Source organism: Trichechus manatus, unplaced genomic scaffold, assembly GCF_000243295.1.
Source record: "Trichechus manatus latirostris isolate Lorelei unplaced genomic scaffold, TriManLat1.0 scaffold00185, whole genome shotgun sequence".
Lineage (NCBI taxonomy): Eukaryota > Metazoa > Chordata > Mammalia > Sirenia > Trichechidae > Trichechus > Trichechus manatus.
Window position 1 is genome coordinate 5,098,199 of NW_004444121.1, and position 16,387 is coordinate 5,114,585.

The 16,387-nt window shown below is 43.5% G+C and overlaps 1 protein-coding gene across 4 annotated transcripts in view; it reads right to left on the reverse strand.

The window, feature by feature from the left end:
• The window catches only part of ZNF250 (zinc finger protein 250), a 65,583-nt gene extending 52,611 nt beyond the window's left edge, over positions 1–12,972 (reverse strand). Inside the window, exons 1-5 of one of the 4 annotated variants that reach the window (XM_023741649.1) lie at positions 12,931–12,972; positions 12,560–12,686; positions 12,158–12,271; positions 10,256–10,318; positions 3,376–4,682 (exon numbers count right to left, since the gene is read on the reverse strand). In XM_023741649.1, the coding sequence (XP_023597417.1) occupies positions 3,376–4,682; positions 10,256–10,318; positions 12,158–12,271; positions 12,560–12,686; positions 12,931–12,969 (1,650 nt within the window). In that variant the 5' untranslated portion in view covers positions 12,970–12,972. Of the gene's footprint in view, positions 1–3,033; positions 4,683–10,255; positions 10,319–12,157; positions 12,272–12,559; positions 12,702–12,930 lie in introns of those variants that run through there. The other 3 variants (XM_023741650.1, XM_023741652.1, XM_023741651.1) reach the window with 3 other exon arrangements.
• Positions 12,973–16,387: the final 3,415 nt, after the last annotated feature.

Below are 16,387 nucleotides of genomic sequence, written 5' to 3' on the forward strand. Positions count from 1 at the left end.
GTCACAGTATAGGGAGAGCAATTAGGGTCACATAACAATGTATGTATAAATTTTTGTATAAGAGACTAACTTGAAATGTAAACTTTCACTTAAACGACAATAAACAACAAAAAAAGAAGTGCCCTGCTTAGCCTTCAGGTTTAGGGACTGTCCAGCCCAGTGGAACCTTAGCAACCAAGTACTCCCTCACCGGCACTTGACCTTTCAGTAAATGAAATTCCCAAGAAAAATTATACGCAGCTATTTGACTTCTCTACTTTTGTTTAGTAAAATTTGCATGTTGCTTGGGGGAAAACGAGTGTATTAATTGATAATGTCATCAGCAATGCATGAAATTATCCATTTTCCCTGGGCATTACAGGATAATCTTTACTAATTGATTAGGAGTAGGGGGTACTCTGTTTTGGGATTGGCACACTTAAGCCTTTTTCAGTTTTCTGGTTATATTTCCCCTTGTTGGGAACTGTCTGTTTACTTTCTATGAGCACTGATTTGTTGGATATCTTTATGCCAAAGTAACCGATCTTCCTTCAGCCACAAATGTTTGTTCCAGTCATGGCTTTTTTATTGGAAAATATTAGATTATACACAGTACACAAAACTGAATTCCAGATGGACTAAAATGTTTTCTAAAATCATAGAAAAAATTGAAGAGAACTAAATATCAAATTCTTAGTAGTTGACGGCTAAATAATATAAAGATTAAAATGTGTAACATGTAGAGATGTCTGAATAAAAATTTCAAAATCCAAAATAAGTATGGAATGCTGCTGACAAGACAGAGGTGGGAGGTAGTGGCTGAGGCGACTTGTTATTAGAGTGAGTGGGACTCCAAGGGTCGTTCTGGCTTCTGATGACACTTCCCAGAAAGGCAGACTATCCACATATTCTGGAAGGTAGTGTGCTGCCTCCTGCTCCTTGAAGAGGAAGAGTGTTGAACATGTGGCCTGGGGATCCTCCTCAGGGAGAGGGGCACCAAAGCTCACTTCCTGGTCAAATCAACACCTGAGCCCTGCATGCTCACCAATGGCTCAATGAAAAGCCCAAGACAGCAAGAAAAGCGAGAATGATTTTTAGCACACTCTGTTTAAGAAGGCAGGAAAGAAAAATATACATTTCAGAAAGATTTCCCTGAAAACCATTTAGGGTCAACCCCTAGTGGAGGATTTAGCAGTCCATAATGACTCACACTATGTAACTTAAGTTGTCTTGTGATATATATAGAAGGACTTACTAAACAAATATTTCTGTATATTGAATCCAGCTTTTATGCTCATCTTGTTGGAATATGACTTTGTCTCTAACTCATCCACATGATGTAGAAAGGGTGACCTGAGTTGTGGCAGACTGTGAACAGCAGCCACTGAATAAGCTGCCAGCTGTGTACTCAATCCAGTGGGGTCTGTGGCTTCCTTTTGTGGGGAACTTCTGAGGCAACATCTCAGTTACCTCAGCTCTTCTGAAGTAACAACTCAGTAATCTCATCTTCTCTCTGAAAGACACCTCAGTAATCATAGCTCCTCTCTGAAGTAACACTCTGTGATTCTGGTTCCTCTGAAGTAACACCTTGGTGATCTCAACTCCTCTAGGCAGTGTCTTCACAGAGAAGGCAATGCAAGCTCTTGCCTGTATCACAGCATATTGCTGTGGACTTAAAGATCAACACTCTAGTGCCTCATTTTCCCCAAAAGCTGATAACTCTTTTCAAAAGGGAAAAAAACCGTTCTCCTTCTACTAGGTACTTAACCTCTTTAGAAGTTGAATGTGGTTTGAATCTCATGAAACATTTCTTTTGTGATCTGCTGCTACGAGAAATGGCTCCTACACAGATTAAATTACAAGGATTGTATCCCTTACAGCAGAGCAAATAATTTTGAACAAGTTAAACACAAAATCTTAATTGTGAATAAATCAGATTCATCGTAGTATATGGCAATAGATACTAAACTCTTTTTCATTTCAGTAAAAAGTGAAAAAGCAAAACAACCCTCAAACACAGGAACAGAAACAATAAAGCTAGTTAAAAAAAAAAAAAAAAGCTATTTGAATTTGAGAATTTGGTTGTTTAAAAAATATGCACCAAAAAACTGTCTTTTTAGTAACTTAAAAAAAAAATACTGTAAGGTTCAAAGAGGCACCCACTTGGTGTAGCAGCTGTGGGTCTAGACCTTGAGTGTGGAGCTCCCTTCCTGCACTTGCATGGGGCTCATGGGCCTGCAATGCCTCTAGTGGTCTCTGGGACACAGGGTTTGTAGGTTATAAGGGTGGGTTTTGAGGATAATACCCATTTATGAGTTGAATTTTCACTAAAAAGTTAAGACTTTCCTTCTGATCTTGAATAAAGTTAAAGCACCAGATAAAAGGTTTTATAAATTTACATTTCTCTGTAACTGTATATCTAGACTTTTTTTTTCCATACAAAACAGGTGACTTTCCATGCGTAGGATATCGAGCCATTTTACATAATACTTGATAATACACCCACACCTCACTTATCGACATGGTTAGGTTCCAAAGACCAGACTGTTATGCAAAAATCAGCATTATGCAAAAGTGGAAGACGATCACATAAGGTCACAAAATGGAGGATTACTACATCATTACATAACTGCCAAATTACATCATCACATAACTGCCAAACCACCGAGAATCATAGCCCAGCCAAGCTGACACATAACCATCACAGCCAGCGTTACTCTCGCCTTGCACCTTGGCATTCGTTACTGCCAGACGTATGTCATTAATGTGCCAAATAGTCAGATAGTAGATTTTTTACTACTGTTGTAAACGTGAAATGTTGGATAATGAGATAGTCGATAAGTGAGGAGTAGGGGTATGTATTTTATATCACTTATCTACACAGCACTTTATTGTGCTAACAGAATACTGAAAATAGCCAAACATTCTAATTTCAAGTGCAATAATTAGAATGGTCAGTTATATTTAGAGAAGGCATGTAATGTTCTGTGAGAAAAAACTTTATTTGTGATATAAGAAAGTTTTATTGTGACAGCAGTCCTCATATCTTAACTTTTCTTAGATACTTTAAATGAATCCTCTAATGTTAAATAAGGAAATACTTATGGGTAAGTCTTTACCAAAATTTACTCTAACGTTACAGTTACTCTCCAATACAACTGTGAGACATTGAAAAGAACTCCAGGCATCCTCCAAAGTTTTTCCATAGGAAGGACATGCCCAGAGCTTCTCTTTGGAGTTATCTTCAGACACTGAATCACCATAGAGGGCTTCCTGTAGACTTAACAGAAGCTTCTCCTGAGTTGAAGGTTTTTCAGTGTTGTGTGCATAGAGTTTCTCTGAGTGTAGATTCTTCCCAGTACTTGTGGCAGCTGACGGTTACAGCTTCTTGTGCACTTTCTGGTGCTGGATCAGATGCCCATGCTGATTGAAGGCACGCCCACACTCCCCACACTCATAGGGCTTCTCACCTGTGTGGATCCTCTGGTGCTGGATGAGCACAGAGTACTGGCTGAAGGCCTTCCCACAGCTATTGCACTCATAGGGCTTCTCGCCCGTGTGGGTCCTCAGGTGCACGATCAGAGTTGCTTTCAGGCTGAAGGCTTTGCCACATTCCACGCACTCAAAGGGCTTCTCGCCCGTGTGGATTCTCTCATGTTGAATTAGAGATCTGCGTGCACTGAAGGCATGTCCGCACTCACTGCACACATAGGGTTTCTCCCCGGTGTGAATCCTCTGGTGCTGAATCAGGTGTGAGTGCTGAACAAAGGCCTTCCCACACTCATAGCACTCGTAGGGCTTCTCCTCAGTGTGGATCCGCTCATGATTCATCAAGGTGGATCGGTGGCTGAAGGTTTTCCCACACTCGCTGCACTCATAGGGCTTCTCTCCGGTGTGCACATTGTGATGTTGAATGAGGACTGAGCGGTCACTGAAGGCCTTCCCACACTCACTGCATGTGTAAGGCTTCTCTCCAGTGTGGATCCTCTGATGCTGGACGAGTGTCCTCTTCACACTGAAGGTCTTTCCACATTCACTGCACTCATGAGGCTTCTCGCCAGTGTGCACCCTTTGATGGCTCCGCAACACGGTGCTGTGGTTGAAGGCTTTCCCACATAATGGACACACATATGGCCTTTCTCCTGTGTGGATCCGCTGGTGCTGGATAAGATGTGAGAGCTGAGTGAAAGACTTCCGACATTCAAGACATTCATGAGGCTTCTCTCCTGTGTGTATTTTATGATGCTGGGCAAGGTCCGAGCTCACTCTGAAGGCTTTCCCACATTCGTTACACTCATAGGGTTTCTCTCCTGTGTGAATTCTCTTGTGTTTACTGAGGACTGAGCTCTGGCTGAAGGCTTTCCCGCATATATTGCATACATAGGGTTTCTCCCCAGTGTGGATTCTCTGATGTTGAAGGAGATGGGAGCTCCGACCAAATGATTTCCCGCATTCCACGCACTTGTAGGGTTTCTCGCCATTAAAAACCGCCGGATGCTGACTAAGGGGCATGCTCTGGCTCAAGACCTGAACTTCCCTTTGGCCAACGGGGTTTGAACTTAGACAGGAGCTTCTTTCAATTTCATTGCATTCTTGATCAATTCTCCCTGTGGCAGTTTTCCCCAGAGTCACTGTTATTTCCTCTGAAATTAATGGCTTCAGATTCACATCCCTATTTTGGTTGTCTTCCTTGGTTTCACAGTCTGAAACAACAAATCCAAAGTGAAAATGTTAACACTATTCACAAATGCAGAGTAAGCATAACTCTGGAGCTGGCTTTGCTGGTGAAGGGGCAAGGGGGACAGCCAACTAGAAATGGGGAGATGACATGTATTTAAACAGGAACACATCGAGGCTAAGAGCAGAGTTTAAGAGAACAATGTAAACCCTAGTCTGAGGTCGTTCTCCTACACTAAGTGCACACATGTAAGAAGCACGGGCAGCAGCTGAGTAACAGTCCATTGCTGCCTGTGCCCTGCCCTCCTTGGAATTCTCATGTGGACCAAGTTTCCAGAGGCCATTTGGAGAGCGAATAAATGCAAGATATGGGGAGCCCTGAAGAGCAGATAGAACAGCACATACATGGGAAGTCTGGTCAAGAAAGTGTAGGGGAGAGGTATAAGCTATTGTATGCAGGTCACCAGGGGGATGTAGTCATAGCAACCCCATGTGACAGAGCAGAACTGCCCCATAGGGTGTACTTGGCTGTTATCTCTACAGAAGCAGATTGGGAGGTTTTTCTCCTGCAGAACTGCTGGGTGGGTTTGAACTGCTAACCTTTTGGTTAGCAGCCAAGTGCTTATCCATTGGGCCAGCAGGGATCCTTGTTCACTGTCTTAGCTATAACAAAATACCACAAAGTGGGTGGCTTTGAAGAAAAGAAATTGTCTTACAGTTCTGGAGGCTAGGAGCCTGAATTCAAGGTGTTGGCAGGGCCATGCTCTGTCTGCTCTAGGGGAAGATCCTTCCTTGTCTCTTCCAGTTTCTGGTAGTCCTGGACATTTACTGGTGTTTCTCAGCTTTTAGATGAATATTTACGTGGCATCTGTCTTACCTCTGTGCAACTCTGTCTCCTGTCTGTTCTTCCCTTTTATAAGATACCACTCACAAGGGATTAGGACCCATCCTACTCTGGTATGTCCTCCTTAATTTAACAGATAACATCCTCAAAGAAAGAACCTATTTCCGAAGAAGGTCATATTCACAGGTACAGGGGTTAGGATTTCAACATACCTTTTTTGGAGGACTCAATTCAATCCATAACACACAGTTTTGTTAGATTTATTCTTAAGTATTTTCTATTTTTTGTGGCATTTAAATGATACTGTTGTTTTAAATTTCAATTCCTGATTGTTCATTGCTGGTATATAGAATATAATTCATTTTTGTATATTAATCTTATAGCCTTCAAACATGCTAAACTCACTTATTCTAATAGCACTCTTGTAGATTCCACAGGATTTTCTACAAATATGATCATGTCATTTCCAAACAGATGGTTTTCTAATTTGGATGCCTTTTATTTCCTTTTCTTGCCTTATTGCACTGGCTAGAACCACCAGTACAATGTTGAATAGAAGTGGGAGAGCAGTCATCCTTGCCTTGTTCTTGATTTTAGGGATAAAGCATTCAATCCTTTCACCAGTAAGTATGAAGTTGGTTGTAGGTATTTCATAGATACCCTTTATCAGGTTTGAGGAGGTACTCTTCTATTCCTAGTTTACTGAGAGTTTTAAAGAAGAATGGATGTTGGATTTAGTAAAATGCTTTTTCTGCATTAAGACAATCATATGATTTTTCTTTTTTAGTCTGTTAATATAGTGAATTATATAATTTTTTTGAATACACTCTTTATTTTGGAACTGGGGAGTCTGGCTCCAGGCCAAAATCTTACGTGTAATCTTTTCTTTCAGGTCTGACCATAGGCAATTACAAAGCTTTTCTTGGCAGGCCTCATGGGGGAAGCTGCCCTCCGCACACCAGACTTGGTACATAGCCAGTGCCTTGTAGTCTTCTGGAGAGAACTGTAATCAAGGACTCAATCCCCACCCACCCCCCGACCCCAGCCAGCCAGCCATGTTCATACTCATATCTGCATTCCTAGCCCAGGTGCTTCCATCCAGAGACCTCCTTATTGGGGGCCTTGGCTAAGGCACTTTTCTTCACTTTGACTCAGTACCTTTCTACTCCTAGCCCTTCCCCCTCTCCCTCCTCCTAGCACATAGGTTCATAAAGAGATAGGATCCTTTTGTTTGGGGATCCTCAGCAGTGAGACAATTCTCCTCATCTGCACTGCATCCAACAGACCCTCATCTGGTGCTGTTCTGTGGGGAAAATGGAACGTTAGGGAGCTTGCACCTCTTTTGCCTCTTGTTTGTACTGTAGCGGTAAGTGAATAAAGGCCTGATTGTTACTTTCAGTTTGACTTGTCCTAATTGACCATGTCGGCACCTGATTGCTCAACAAAAGTAATCTAAAATTTACAGAGGCGTTGCAATGATAGCACAAAGAGTTCCCTTATACCCTCCACCCAGTTTTCTCTATTGTTAACATCTTACATCACACTAGTACGTTTGTCAAACTAAGAAACCAACATTAGTGCATTACTATTAACTAAACTCCAGACTGTATTTGGATTTCACCCATTTCTCCAGGTACCACACTGTGTTTAGTTATCATGTTTCCTTAGCCTCTTCTGGTCTGTGGTAGTTTCTTAGTCTTTCCTCGTTTATCATGACCTTGACAATATTGAGGACTATTGATGTCCGTCTTTCCAAACTCTAGTCTTTGGAAATAAGTCACTAAGTCTAGCCACCCTAAAGGGGGGAAGATCAAGTTCCACTTCCTGGAGAGACGCCTATCTACATATGTTACTTGGAATTCTTCTGTAAGAAAAATTTTTCTGTCTGTTTTATGTATTTATGCAGTAGTTTCTTAACATCAATATGGAGTCATGTATATTTACTTTGCACTTTGGGTTATAATCCAATGCTACATATTGCTTTTGTTGCTCAAATTGTTCCAGCATTGACTATTAGGAGCCCTTTCAGGGTGGCTCATGTGTTTCTGTGACATGTCCCTATCTTTTTGTTTTTTGAGCACTTCCTTACTTTCTGGTATTATAAGATAGTCTGGGCTCATCTTGGTTTTCCCTGCCCCAGCCCTAAAATCAACCATTTCTTCAGGGAACTCTGGTTCTTTTTATTTATTTATTAAGAAACCAAGATTTGTGCTCTTGGTGTACTCATTGCTACAGGGTGTCAATGCCTCTAGACCCTCTCAACAGAGAGTTAGGTAATATACATATGTATACTAACCCAGGTAAACACGCGTATCAGTAATTCCTTTCTGTATCTACTCATCTGTGGACACAGACTCAGGTACACACACATTTATTTATTCATTAAGCTACACACGAGCTCATACTGATGTCTCTAGCACTAATCTAGTACCTACCACAGGGTTCATTCTAGTCTTCCTTTCTTATCTGTAACTTCCCTCTCTAGTGCGAAACCTGTCTCCCACGATCTACCAAATATTTACTTATTTGTTCAACTCGACACACATGTAAAGCAATTTCAGAATTGTTAATCTCTACCTCCATGAGGAAATTTACCAACTGGAATACAGTGCTTATGCATAATTCATCTGTCTGTAGCCTTACAGGGTCCCATCAAAACAGCTTTCCAAAGTTACATAGGTCATTTTCTTTTTACTCCATCCCCTACAGTGTGGTTATTTCATACATCTGTGATACAGTTAGTCATTTGTCATAGTCTGCCTTCTAACATTGATTTTTTTTTAATGTTAAACCAACTCTGCATATCTATAATAAATCCCTCTTGAGCATGATGTATTATCTTTTTTATATATTGTTGGACTCCACTTACTAAATTTTTGGTTTACAATTTTTCAACCACATGTTCCTGAGGGAAATTGGTTTGTAGTTTTGTTTTTCTTTCTTGTAGTGTCTTTGTCTGGTCTTGGTAACACAGTAACGTTGACCTCTTAGAATGAGTTCAAAGGTATTACCTCCTTCAATATTTTGGAAGTGTTTGTGAGAAGTAGAATTATTTTCTCCTTAAATGTTTGAGTTTGCCAGGGAAGCCATTTAGGCTTACTGTTTTCTTTGTGGGAAGATTTTTTAAATACAAGCTCAATTTCCTTAGTGGACACAGGGCTATGAGGGTTTTTCAATTCTTTAGTGAACTTTGATATTTTGTGTCTTTCAAGGAATTAGTCCATTTCATCTAAGTTATCCAATTTGTTGGAATAAAAATGTCCATAACTCTCTTTTTACATCTGTAGGATGATGTAGTCATGTCACTTCTTCCATTCCTGATATGAGTAATTCGTGTCTTCTTTGTTTCATGATCGGTCTGACCAGAGAAATATCAATTCTAGTTCACTGATTTCTGCTCTGATCCTCATATTTCCTTCTTTGTCTGGTTACTTTGGGTTTCATTTGCTCTTCTTTTCTAGTTTCTTAAAGTGAAAGCTTTAAGAAAGTAGAGGATCAGCAAAAAAGAGGAAAACCCTCAAAGAGATGGATTGACACAGTGGCTGCAACAATGGGCTCAAACATAGCAAAGATTGTAAGGATGGTGGTGCAGGACTGGGTAAAGTTTCGTTCTGTTGTACCTAGGGTTAGAGTCGGAACCAACTTGATGGCACCTAATAACAATAACAACAAGTGAAAGCTGAGGTCACTGATTTAAGACATTTCTTATTTCCTGAGTGTTTTAGTGCTTTAAAAATCCATAAATACTGCTTTAGATGCATACCATAAATTTTGATATGTTTTATTTTCATTTTTATTTAGTTCAAAATTCTTTTTAATTTTTCTTTCATCCATGAGTTATTTAGAAGTATGTTACTTAATTTCCAAATATTTTTGGGTTTTCCAGAGATTATTCTGTTACTGATTTTTAATTTAATTCCATTATGATCACAGAACATACTTTGTATGATTTAACTTTTTAAATTTATTGTAGCTTTTTTTTTAAGTGGCCCACAATACTTTCTATCTTCCTATGCACTTGAAAAGAATGTATATTCTACTGTTGTTCGATGGAGTTTTCTATAAATGTCAATCAACTCAGGTTGGTTAATGATGTTGTTCAAGTTCACTATATTCTTGCCATCTTTCATCCCACTTGTTTTATCGATTATTGAGAGGGTGGTGTTGAAATCTCTGATTATAATTGTGAATTCGTATCTATTTCTTCTTCCAGGTCTATAGTTGTTTCATGTATTTTTAAGCTAATTAGGTACATAAGTGTTTAGTATTGTTATATTCTCTTGATTGACCCCTTTGTCCTTATAAAAAGACCTTTTTTTTTTTTATCCCTGGTAATATTCCTTGCTCTGAAATCTACTTTGTCTGATATTAAAATAGTCATTTTGGCTTTTCTTTCATTAGTGCTAACAAAATTTCATTAGTGCTAGCATAAATCTTTTTCCATCCTTTTACTTTTAACCTATTTGTGTCTTAATATTTAAAGTGCATTTCCGGTAGGTAGCATATAGTTTGGTCTTTTTTTTTTAACTCTCTATTTTCTTTTCAATAGTTTCTAATGCTGTGTCTTCAAGTTCACTAATCTTTTCTTACACAATGTTTAATCTGCTATTAATCTCATCCACTGAATTTATATAACAGTAACACATGTTCTAATTCAGAGCACCCTGGGAAATCTCTTTACATGCTAGTGAAACAGAAGCATTAACACCTTCAGGGATCGTACTATATTAAAAAGAAAAGCAGGTGTAAACTTACCCTGGGCACAGGATAAATAGTCTTGGCACAAGCAAATTATAGCATGGTCACAGCTGAGGTTGTCTGCAAAAGAAACAGAGTTGAAGTCACAACACAACACTTGAGAGTGGAAAAATCCTTTCATTGCTGTTATAACACAAAAGTGCAGTTCACTAAAATAAAAACAGTGGGTGGGTGAGCAACTTATCCATCCTGAGGAGCCACCAGGACCAGGTGCTGGCTTTAAAATGAGGTCACATGCTGCACATCCCCCACTCTGCTCTGTGCTCACTCTGATGACACCCAAGGTGCTGTCCCAGGCTACTGGCAGGTGGTCTCTGGCTCTGTGCACATCATTAAGTCTAAAACACACACTCATTTCCTTCCTTCTCCATGGCCTGTGCAGAGACCAGCTGCTTCTGTGCAAAAACTTCCTCTCAATCTCCAGTCCATCACGTTCACAAAGAAATTTCACCCTCACTTCTGCATCAAATTTGAAGGGCATTGTCTAAGACATCTCAGGCAGGTGAGGCCACAGACAGCCACCATGGAGCCTGGGATCTGGTTCAGTGGTGGCTGTAAAATGTGCCCTGTGTTTTCTTATCCACCTGGCTACAGTCAGCAAACAGCTTAAAGAAGTCTGTGTAAGATTTCCACAATGTAATGCCATGTCTTCTTTTATATCCTTTGGAAAATTAAATTCCCTGAGGCTGGCACATTCATTGTTCTTCTGAGGATATGTGATTTTGCAGGCCAACAGGAGGTAGACTGTAATAATGGGTAGCCCTGTCCACATGTCTCTAAGAAATAAGTAGCTGCTTTCAAGTGGAAAACTGCTGCACCTAAGAAGTGGAAGCCTATTGAGGTATTGTCTGTGTATGTCCCCACCTACCCTGAGGGGGGATCCACGTCCTGGTAGGGTAGGCTGACAGAAATTGCATCCTGAGACTCACATGTTACCTTTCTGCTCCCTTCAGGGTTGGATTTCTCTGTTATCTGCCATCATCTTCTCCTTTATAATTTTCTCCACAAGGGTCTTACCTTCTTTTGTTAAATTAGCGCCTAAGTCGTTTATATTTCTGATGGTATTGTAAATGCTATCTTTTTAAAAAAATCACACCTGTTTTCTGCTGAAGAATAGAAATACAATTGATTTTTGTATCCAGCAACATTATTAAACTCTCTTGTTAATTCTAAAAATATTCTGGGAATTCTTTTGAGTTTTCCAACTATACAACCACATAAACTAATGTTAAAAACAAACAAACAAACAACTTTGTCCTTTCCAATCCTTACAGCTTTAGGTTTTTGTTTATTATTTATTTTACCTTATTTCACAGGTGGGGTCTCCAGTACAATGGTAAACAGATATGGGAATGGAAGATATCCTTGTCTTGTTCTTGATCTTAAACATATGCTTTTAATACTTCACCATATCAGGTTAAGACACTTCCCTTCTACACTTAGTATGTTTCATACTTTTCTAAATCAACCAGGCAGCCCCTAAAATCTGAACATTCTAAGAGGACAGAAACCTGGCTAACAGCTTTTGTCTCTCTGGGCAGGGACAGAACCCCCACTCCATGCTCTGGCTCCATTTCTGTGCCTTGGTAAGGCCTGTGCCCCACCCTCCATGCCCATCCCTGTCTTTGCATACCCAACTCTACCATTCTGTCCAGACTGACCACCACACTCACTTCCTTCCATGCCTGTCTTCCACCCTCCTTTGTCAGGTGAGGTGTGAGTGGTCTTGCACCTGGCAGAAGCCACTCTCAGTGTTTTACGTAAGCTCTCAGTCTCACTCCAGCACAGGAGTGAGGGCCTGGGCATGAGCAGGGTCTTCCATGTCCTCTGAACTCGGCCCTGTGGCTGTGCCAGGACAGCTGAGCCCTCAGTGAGGACGATACAGCTCCCCTCACTCACCTGAGTGGCCATTCCTCAGGTGCTCTCTCCCCTCAGTCTCCTGCTCATCCAGTACCCATGGCTCTTCCCCTCGCTCCAGCTGGGAGATCACCTCAGGCTTGGATCCTGGGAGTCCTGCTCGTGGGGAGGGAAGTCCTTCTGTTTACATGGTTATTTCCTACCCTGCCCCACCATGCCATCTACAGGAGCATGATGATGAACAAGACAAACCCTGCACAGGGCTCAGCACCATGGGGAAGACACTGGGTGCATATGCTGTGAGCTTGGGGTCATTGTCCAGACTGAGCATGACCAGCCTGCCCTGAGGTCCCACCCTCCCTGGCGAGCCCCCACTCGCTGTCCCTGTACACACAAGATCTATGTGAGGGGAAGCCTGGCTCATGCTGCCTTCGGGGGCCTTACCCAGAGAGACCACATTCCCGTAGGTCTCCATCATCACATTTCGGTAGAGGCCACGCTGAGCAGGGCCCAGGCGGTCCCACTCCTCCTGGGAGAGGAGCACGGCCACGTCCTCGAAGGTCACCGCAGCCTGGAATGATAGGGGCTGTGCTGGGGTGGGACCAAGTCTGGACATCCACCACAGGGAGTAGGTGCAAATGGATGGGGAGGGGTGTGAGCCAACTTGGGGTTGACTGCAGAGAGAGCCAAGGGCAGAGTGATGGGAAGGCCTGACGGGGTGCAGGGCACAGCAGAGACGTCCAGGCTGCCGTGGAACCCTGCGCCTGAGAGGACTGGGGGAACCTGTTGGCCATGCAGTCCTGGGGAAAGCTCACCTGGCGTCTTGCCACTGGCAGAAGCCCAGCTGCTGCCATTGCCTGGTCTCCCGGGGCCTCTGAGGACACACAGAAATCCACGTGGGGCTGAGGGAGAGGAGAGAGCACATAATGGGTCCAGCCTTGACCCCAGAAGACCCCAATTTCCTGGGAGGCCTCAGGAGGCCCCTGGTTCCCTTGGGCAAGCAAAGTCAGTGAGGGGCATGCTGAGGGAGGACTTCTCACCCCCCACTGCAGCCCTGCTCTGCCCCTGGTGGGCTCCCCAGCCATCCGTGGACTCTGATACAGAGGTCTGGGAGCCACATCCAGGCACTGAACAAACCTGCGGTTCCTGGCCCTGCCCTGGCCAGTGCCTGGCCCCCAGGTCATGGGCCCAGGAAGAACACACTTAACAAGCTCCCAGGGGTCTCACAGCACCAGTGCCAGGGCACCCAGACACCTGGGGACACATACAAACCAGCTGTACCCCATGGGCCCCAAGACTCTAAGTTCTACTCCCTGGACTCTGGGACCTCAGGGTGACCATACTGCACCCATGGCGAGGGAGCTGGCAAAGGCCCTCGGCCACCTGCCTATCTAGCTCACCAGGGACCATCTGACTGGTTTTGTCCCCTCCGGACACCTTCAGTTGCATCTCAGCACACAGTGGGGTTATCCTTGCTCTCCTCTTTACACTCTCACCCAGAATGGAATGTCCTACCTCAGGGTCCTGGAGGAAGGGTTTGCCTCCGACCACCTGCCCAGCATGTCCTGGCTCTGCGAGGTACTGTGACCACTGCTTGGCAGGGCTGCACATGTGAACAAGGCACAGTCAACTTTTGACTTATAGGTGTCATTTAATGCAAGACCCTCATCCATTCTGAACTGACCTAACAAGTTAGCTGAGTTTGGGGCATGCCTGGCTCTTCCCTGCCTGCACATAGAACTTCCAAAATGAAATGATGTAAAAGAAGGAAAATGTGACAAGCCTTCACCATAAAAATACACCACGCAAACTACAGTTACTCACAACTTGGGCGAATCCCACACAACGGTGCAAAAGCAGCCCTCGGCAGAAGAGGCACCATGTGATCCATTTATATCAAGTTCAAAGATGGGCACCACTAACCCAGGGTGGTAAAGGCAGGGGGTCACCCCAGAGGGGCTCCTGGGGGCTAGAGACATCTGTCTCTTGATTTGGGAGCTGGTACTGGGGCATGTTCACATCAAGAAAATTCAGACTGTGCCTTACACTTCAATAAAAAGTCTACATACAACAAAAGTGCCTGATGTAAAATTCCTGAAGAACAAGAGGTAACAGTGGCCAGACTAAGCAGGGCCTGGAGACACTGTGCAGACCCTGGACTCCCGAGACCCGGGGCTACTGTGGGTGGGACCGGGAAGGGTATGAGTTGATCCACCTTGCAGAAGGACCACTCTGGTGGCCCTGTCCGCCCCACAGCAATGTGGGCGAGAGATGGTGGTGGCTTGACAGGGTGTTGGCAGCAGAAGCGTGAGAAGTGGTTAGATTCTGTTGTCACAGGACTTGCTGATGGACTGGATGTGGGGTGAGAAAGGGGAATCAAGGGTGACCTGGGGTCCTGGTGGGCCTGAACAAGGACCTTTTGTCCAGCGAGAAGGGGACACCATGGGTGGCAAGGTTTTGGGGAAATAACAGGAGTTTGGATTTGGACAAGTTAAGGTGAGGTGTCTTATCACACTCCAAACTGCCAGGGGGGAGGGGGGAGACGGAGAGCTCTCCTGTTGCCTTTGGTCCTGTGGAAAATGGGCTTCGTGGTCTTCTGGAATGTTGAGGAGGAATCTGCGCAGGGACACAGAGCTCTGAGCAGTAACAAAAGGAGGCAGATCACCCAGGAAAACACAATCTGGCATAAGAATGAACCATGATACTACTAAACACTGAATAGCGAGGACACAGAAAATTGTGATATAACTAAAGCAACTACATAGTTCATCACCCAAACAGACATTTCAAGTGTGAAAGGAGTGCGGGCGATGCCGGAGTGATGGCAGACACGACTTGGGTATTGGAGGAGGGGCCTGGGAAGGAAGTCCATGGCCATCGGTAAGAATGACGTGGTAGAGGAGTCTGACCTCCTCTAACTTCACAAGGGGGAAGGAGAATCAAGATCAACAGCCCAAGGCTGATTTCTATGAGGCGGAGGTCAGACATGCCTCCTCTCTCCGCCATCTTTACCAATTCTGACACCAACTGTTCCCCAACAGCACTCTCTACTTTTCTGCTAGGTTTGATAATTCATTGCAATGGCCACACAGAACTCACAGATAATACGACTACGGGGTTTATTAGGGAAATAACAGTTACAGTTCAGGCTCAGGAACACTCAGGATACAGTTCTTCCATCAGGACAGCCTCTTCTCAGCCTTGCTTGCCGGCATGCCTCTCTTTGGCCCCAGGCCTCTGCCCTGCTCTGGCAAGTGTAACAAAACTCTTTTAGCTCTGCTGATAAAGTGCCCTGAGGCAGCCCACTCCTCCAGTGTGCCTCAGCCAGAAGGGCTCAGCTCTAGCTCTGTGGGTGGCACACCTAGTTCTACCAAGTGCCTGGAGGCACCCTACCCTGCCAGTAAGCCTCCTGCCTGAAGGCACTTGCTTTCTCACTCAGTGGGCCTGTTCCTATTTCTCTGCCACTGTTTCTCGCCATTTTCACTGTTACAGCTCTCTCTCTCTCTTTCTCCTGGTTCCAGGAACTTCTCAGCACAGGGATCCTGGGTCCAAAGGACACACTCCGCTCTTGGCATTTCTTCCTTGGTGGTGGTAAGAACCTCTTCTTCCTGCCTCTAGGATGGTTCATTTTAAGCCTAGTGGGATGGCAAAACAGACTAATCCCCTTGTTAGGGTTCCATATACCTTATTAGCATGGCCCCATTTGATGGGAGTTACAAAACCAGGGCGAGAAGGGCAAAACAAAAGCGATCCATCGCACTGCAACATCATAACCCTATGTTCTTTATAAAACATCAGATATATGCTCACGTTTACACAGACAAATTTTAGAAAGATCTGAGGAGTAGGACAGGGATACTTGGTGGTGGAGACTGACACTCAACCTCCCCAACCCTTCTGTTCTCCAAAAATGCCAATTCTCCCCAAATTTGCATGTGTGAATTCGTGTAAGTGCAATGAAATTCTAATTAAAATTCCAACAGGAATCTTTGAAAGAAATTAATAAAACGATCTTAAAATTCATATGAAGAATGAATGCTGGAAAACAATCAAGAATGTAATGGGGTGTGGCTGCCTCGTCAGATCTAAGATGCTGTTCACAAAGAAACACATCTGGAGCAGAACAGAGAATTCAGACATAGCTCCAGTAGGCATGAGAATTTAAAAGATGACAAGAGTGGTAAGTTCCAATTCAATGGGGAACAACGGTGCTGGTGTAGGCAGCCATCCAGATGGGATATGCAACAATACATACCAGATTAAGTAAAGATT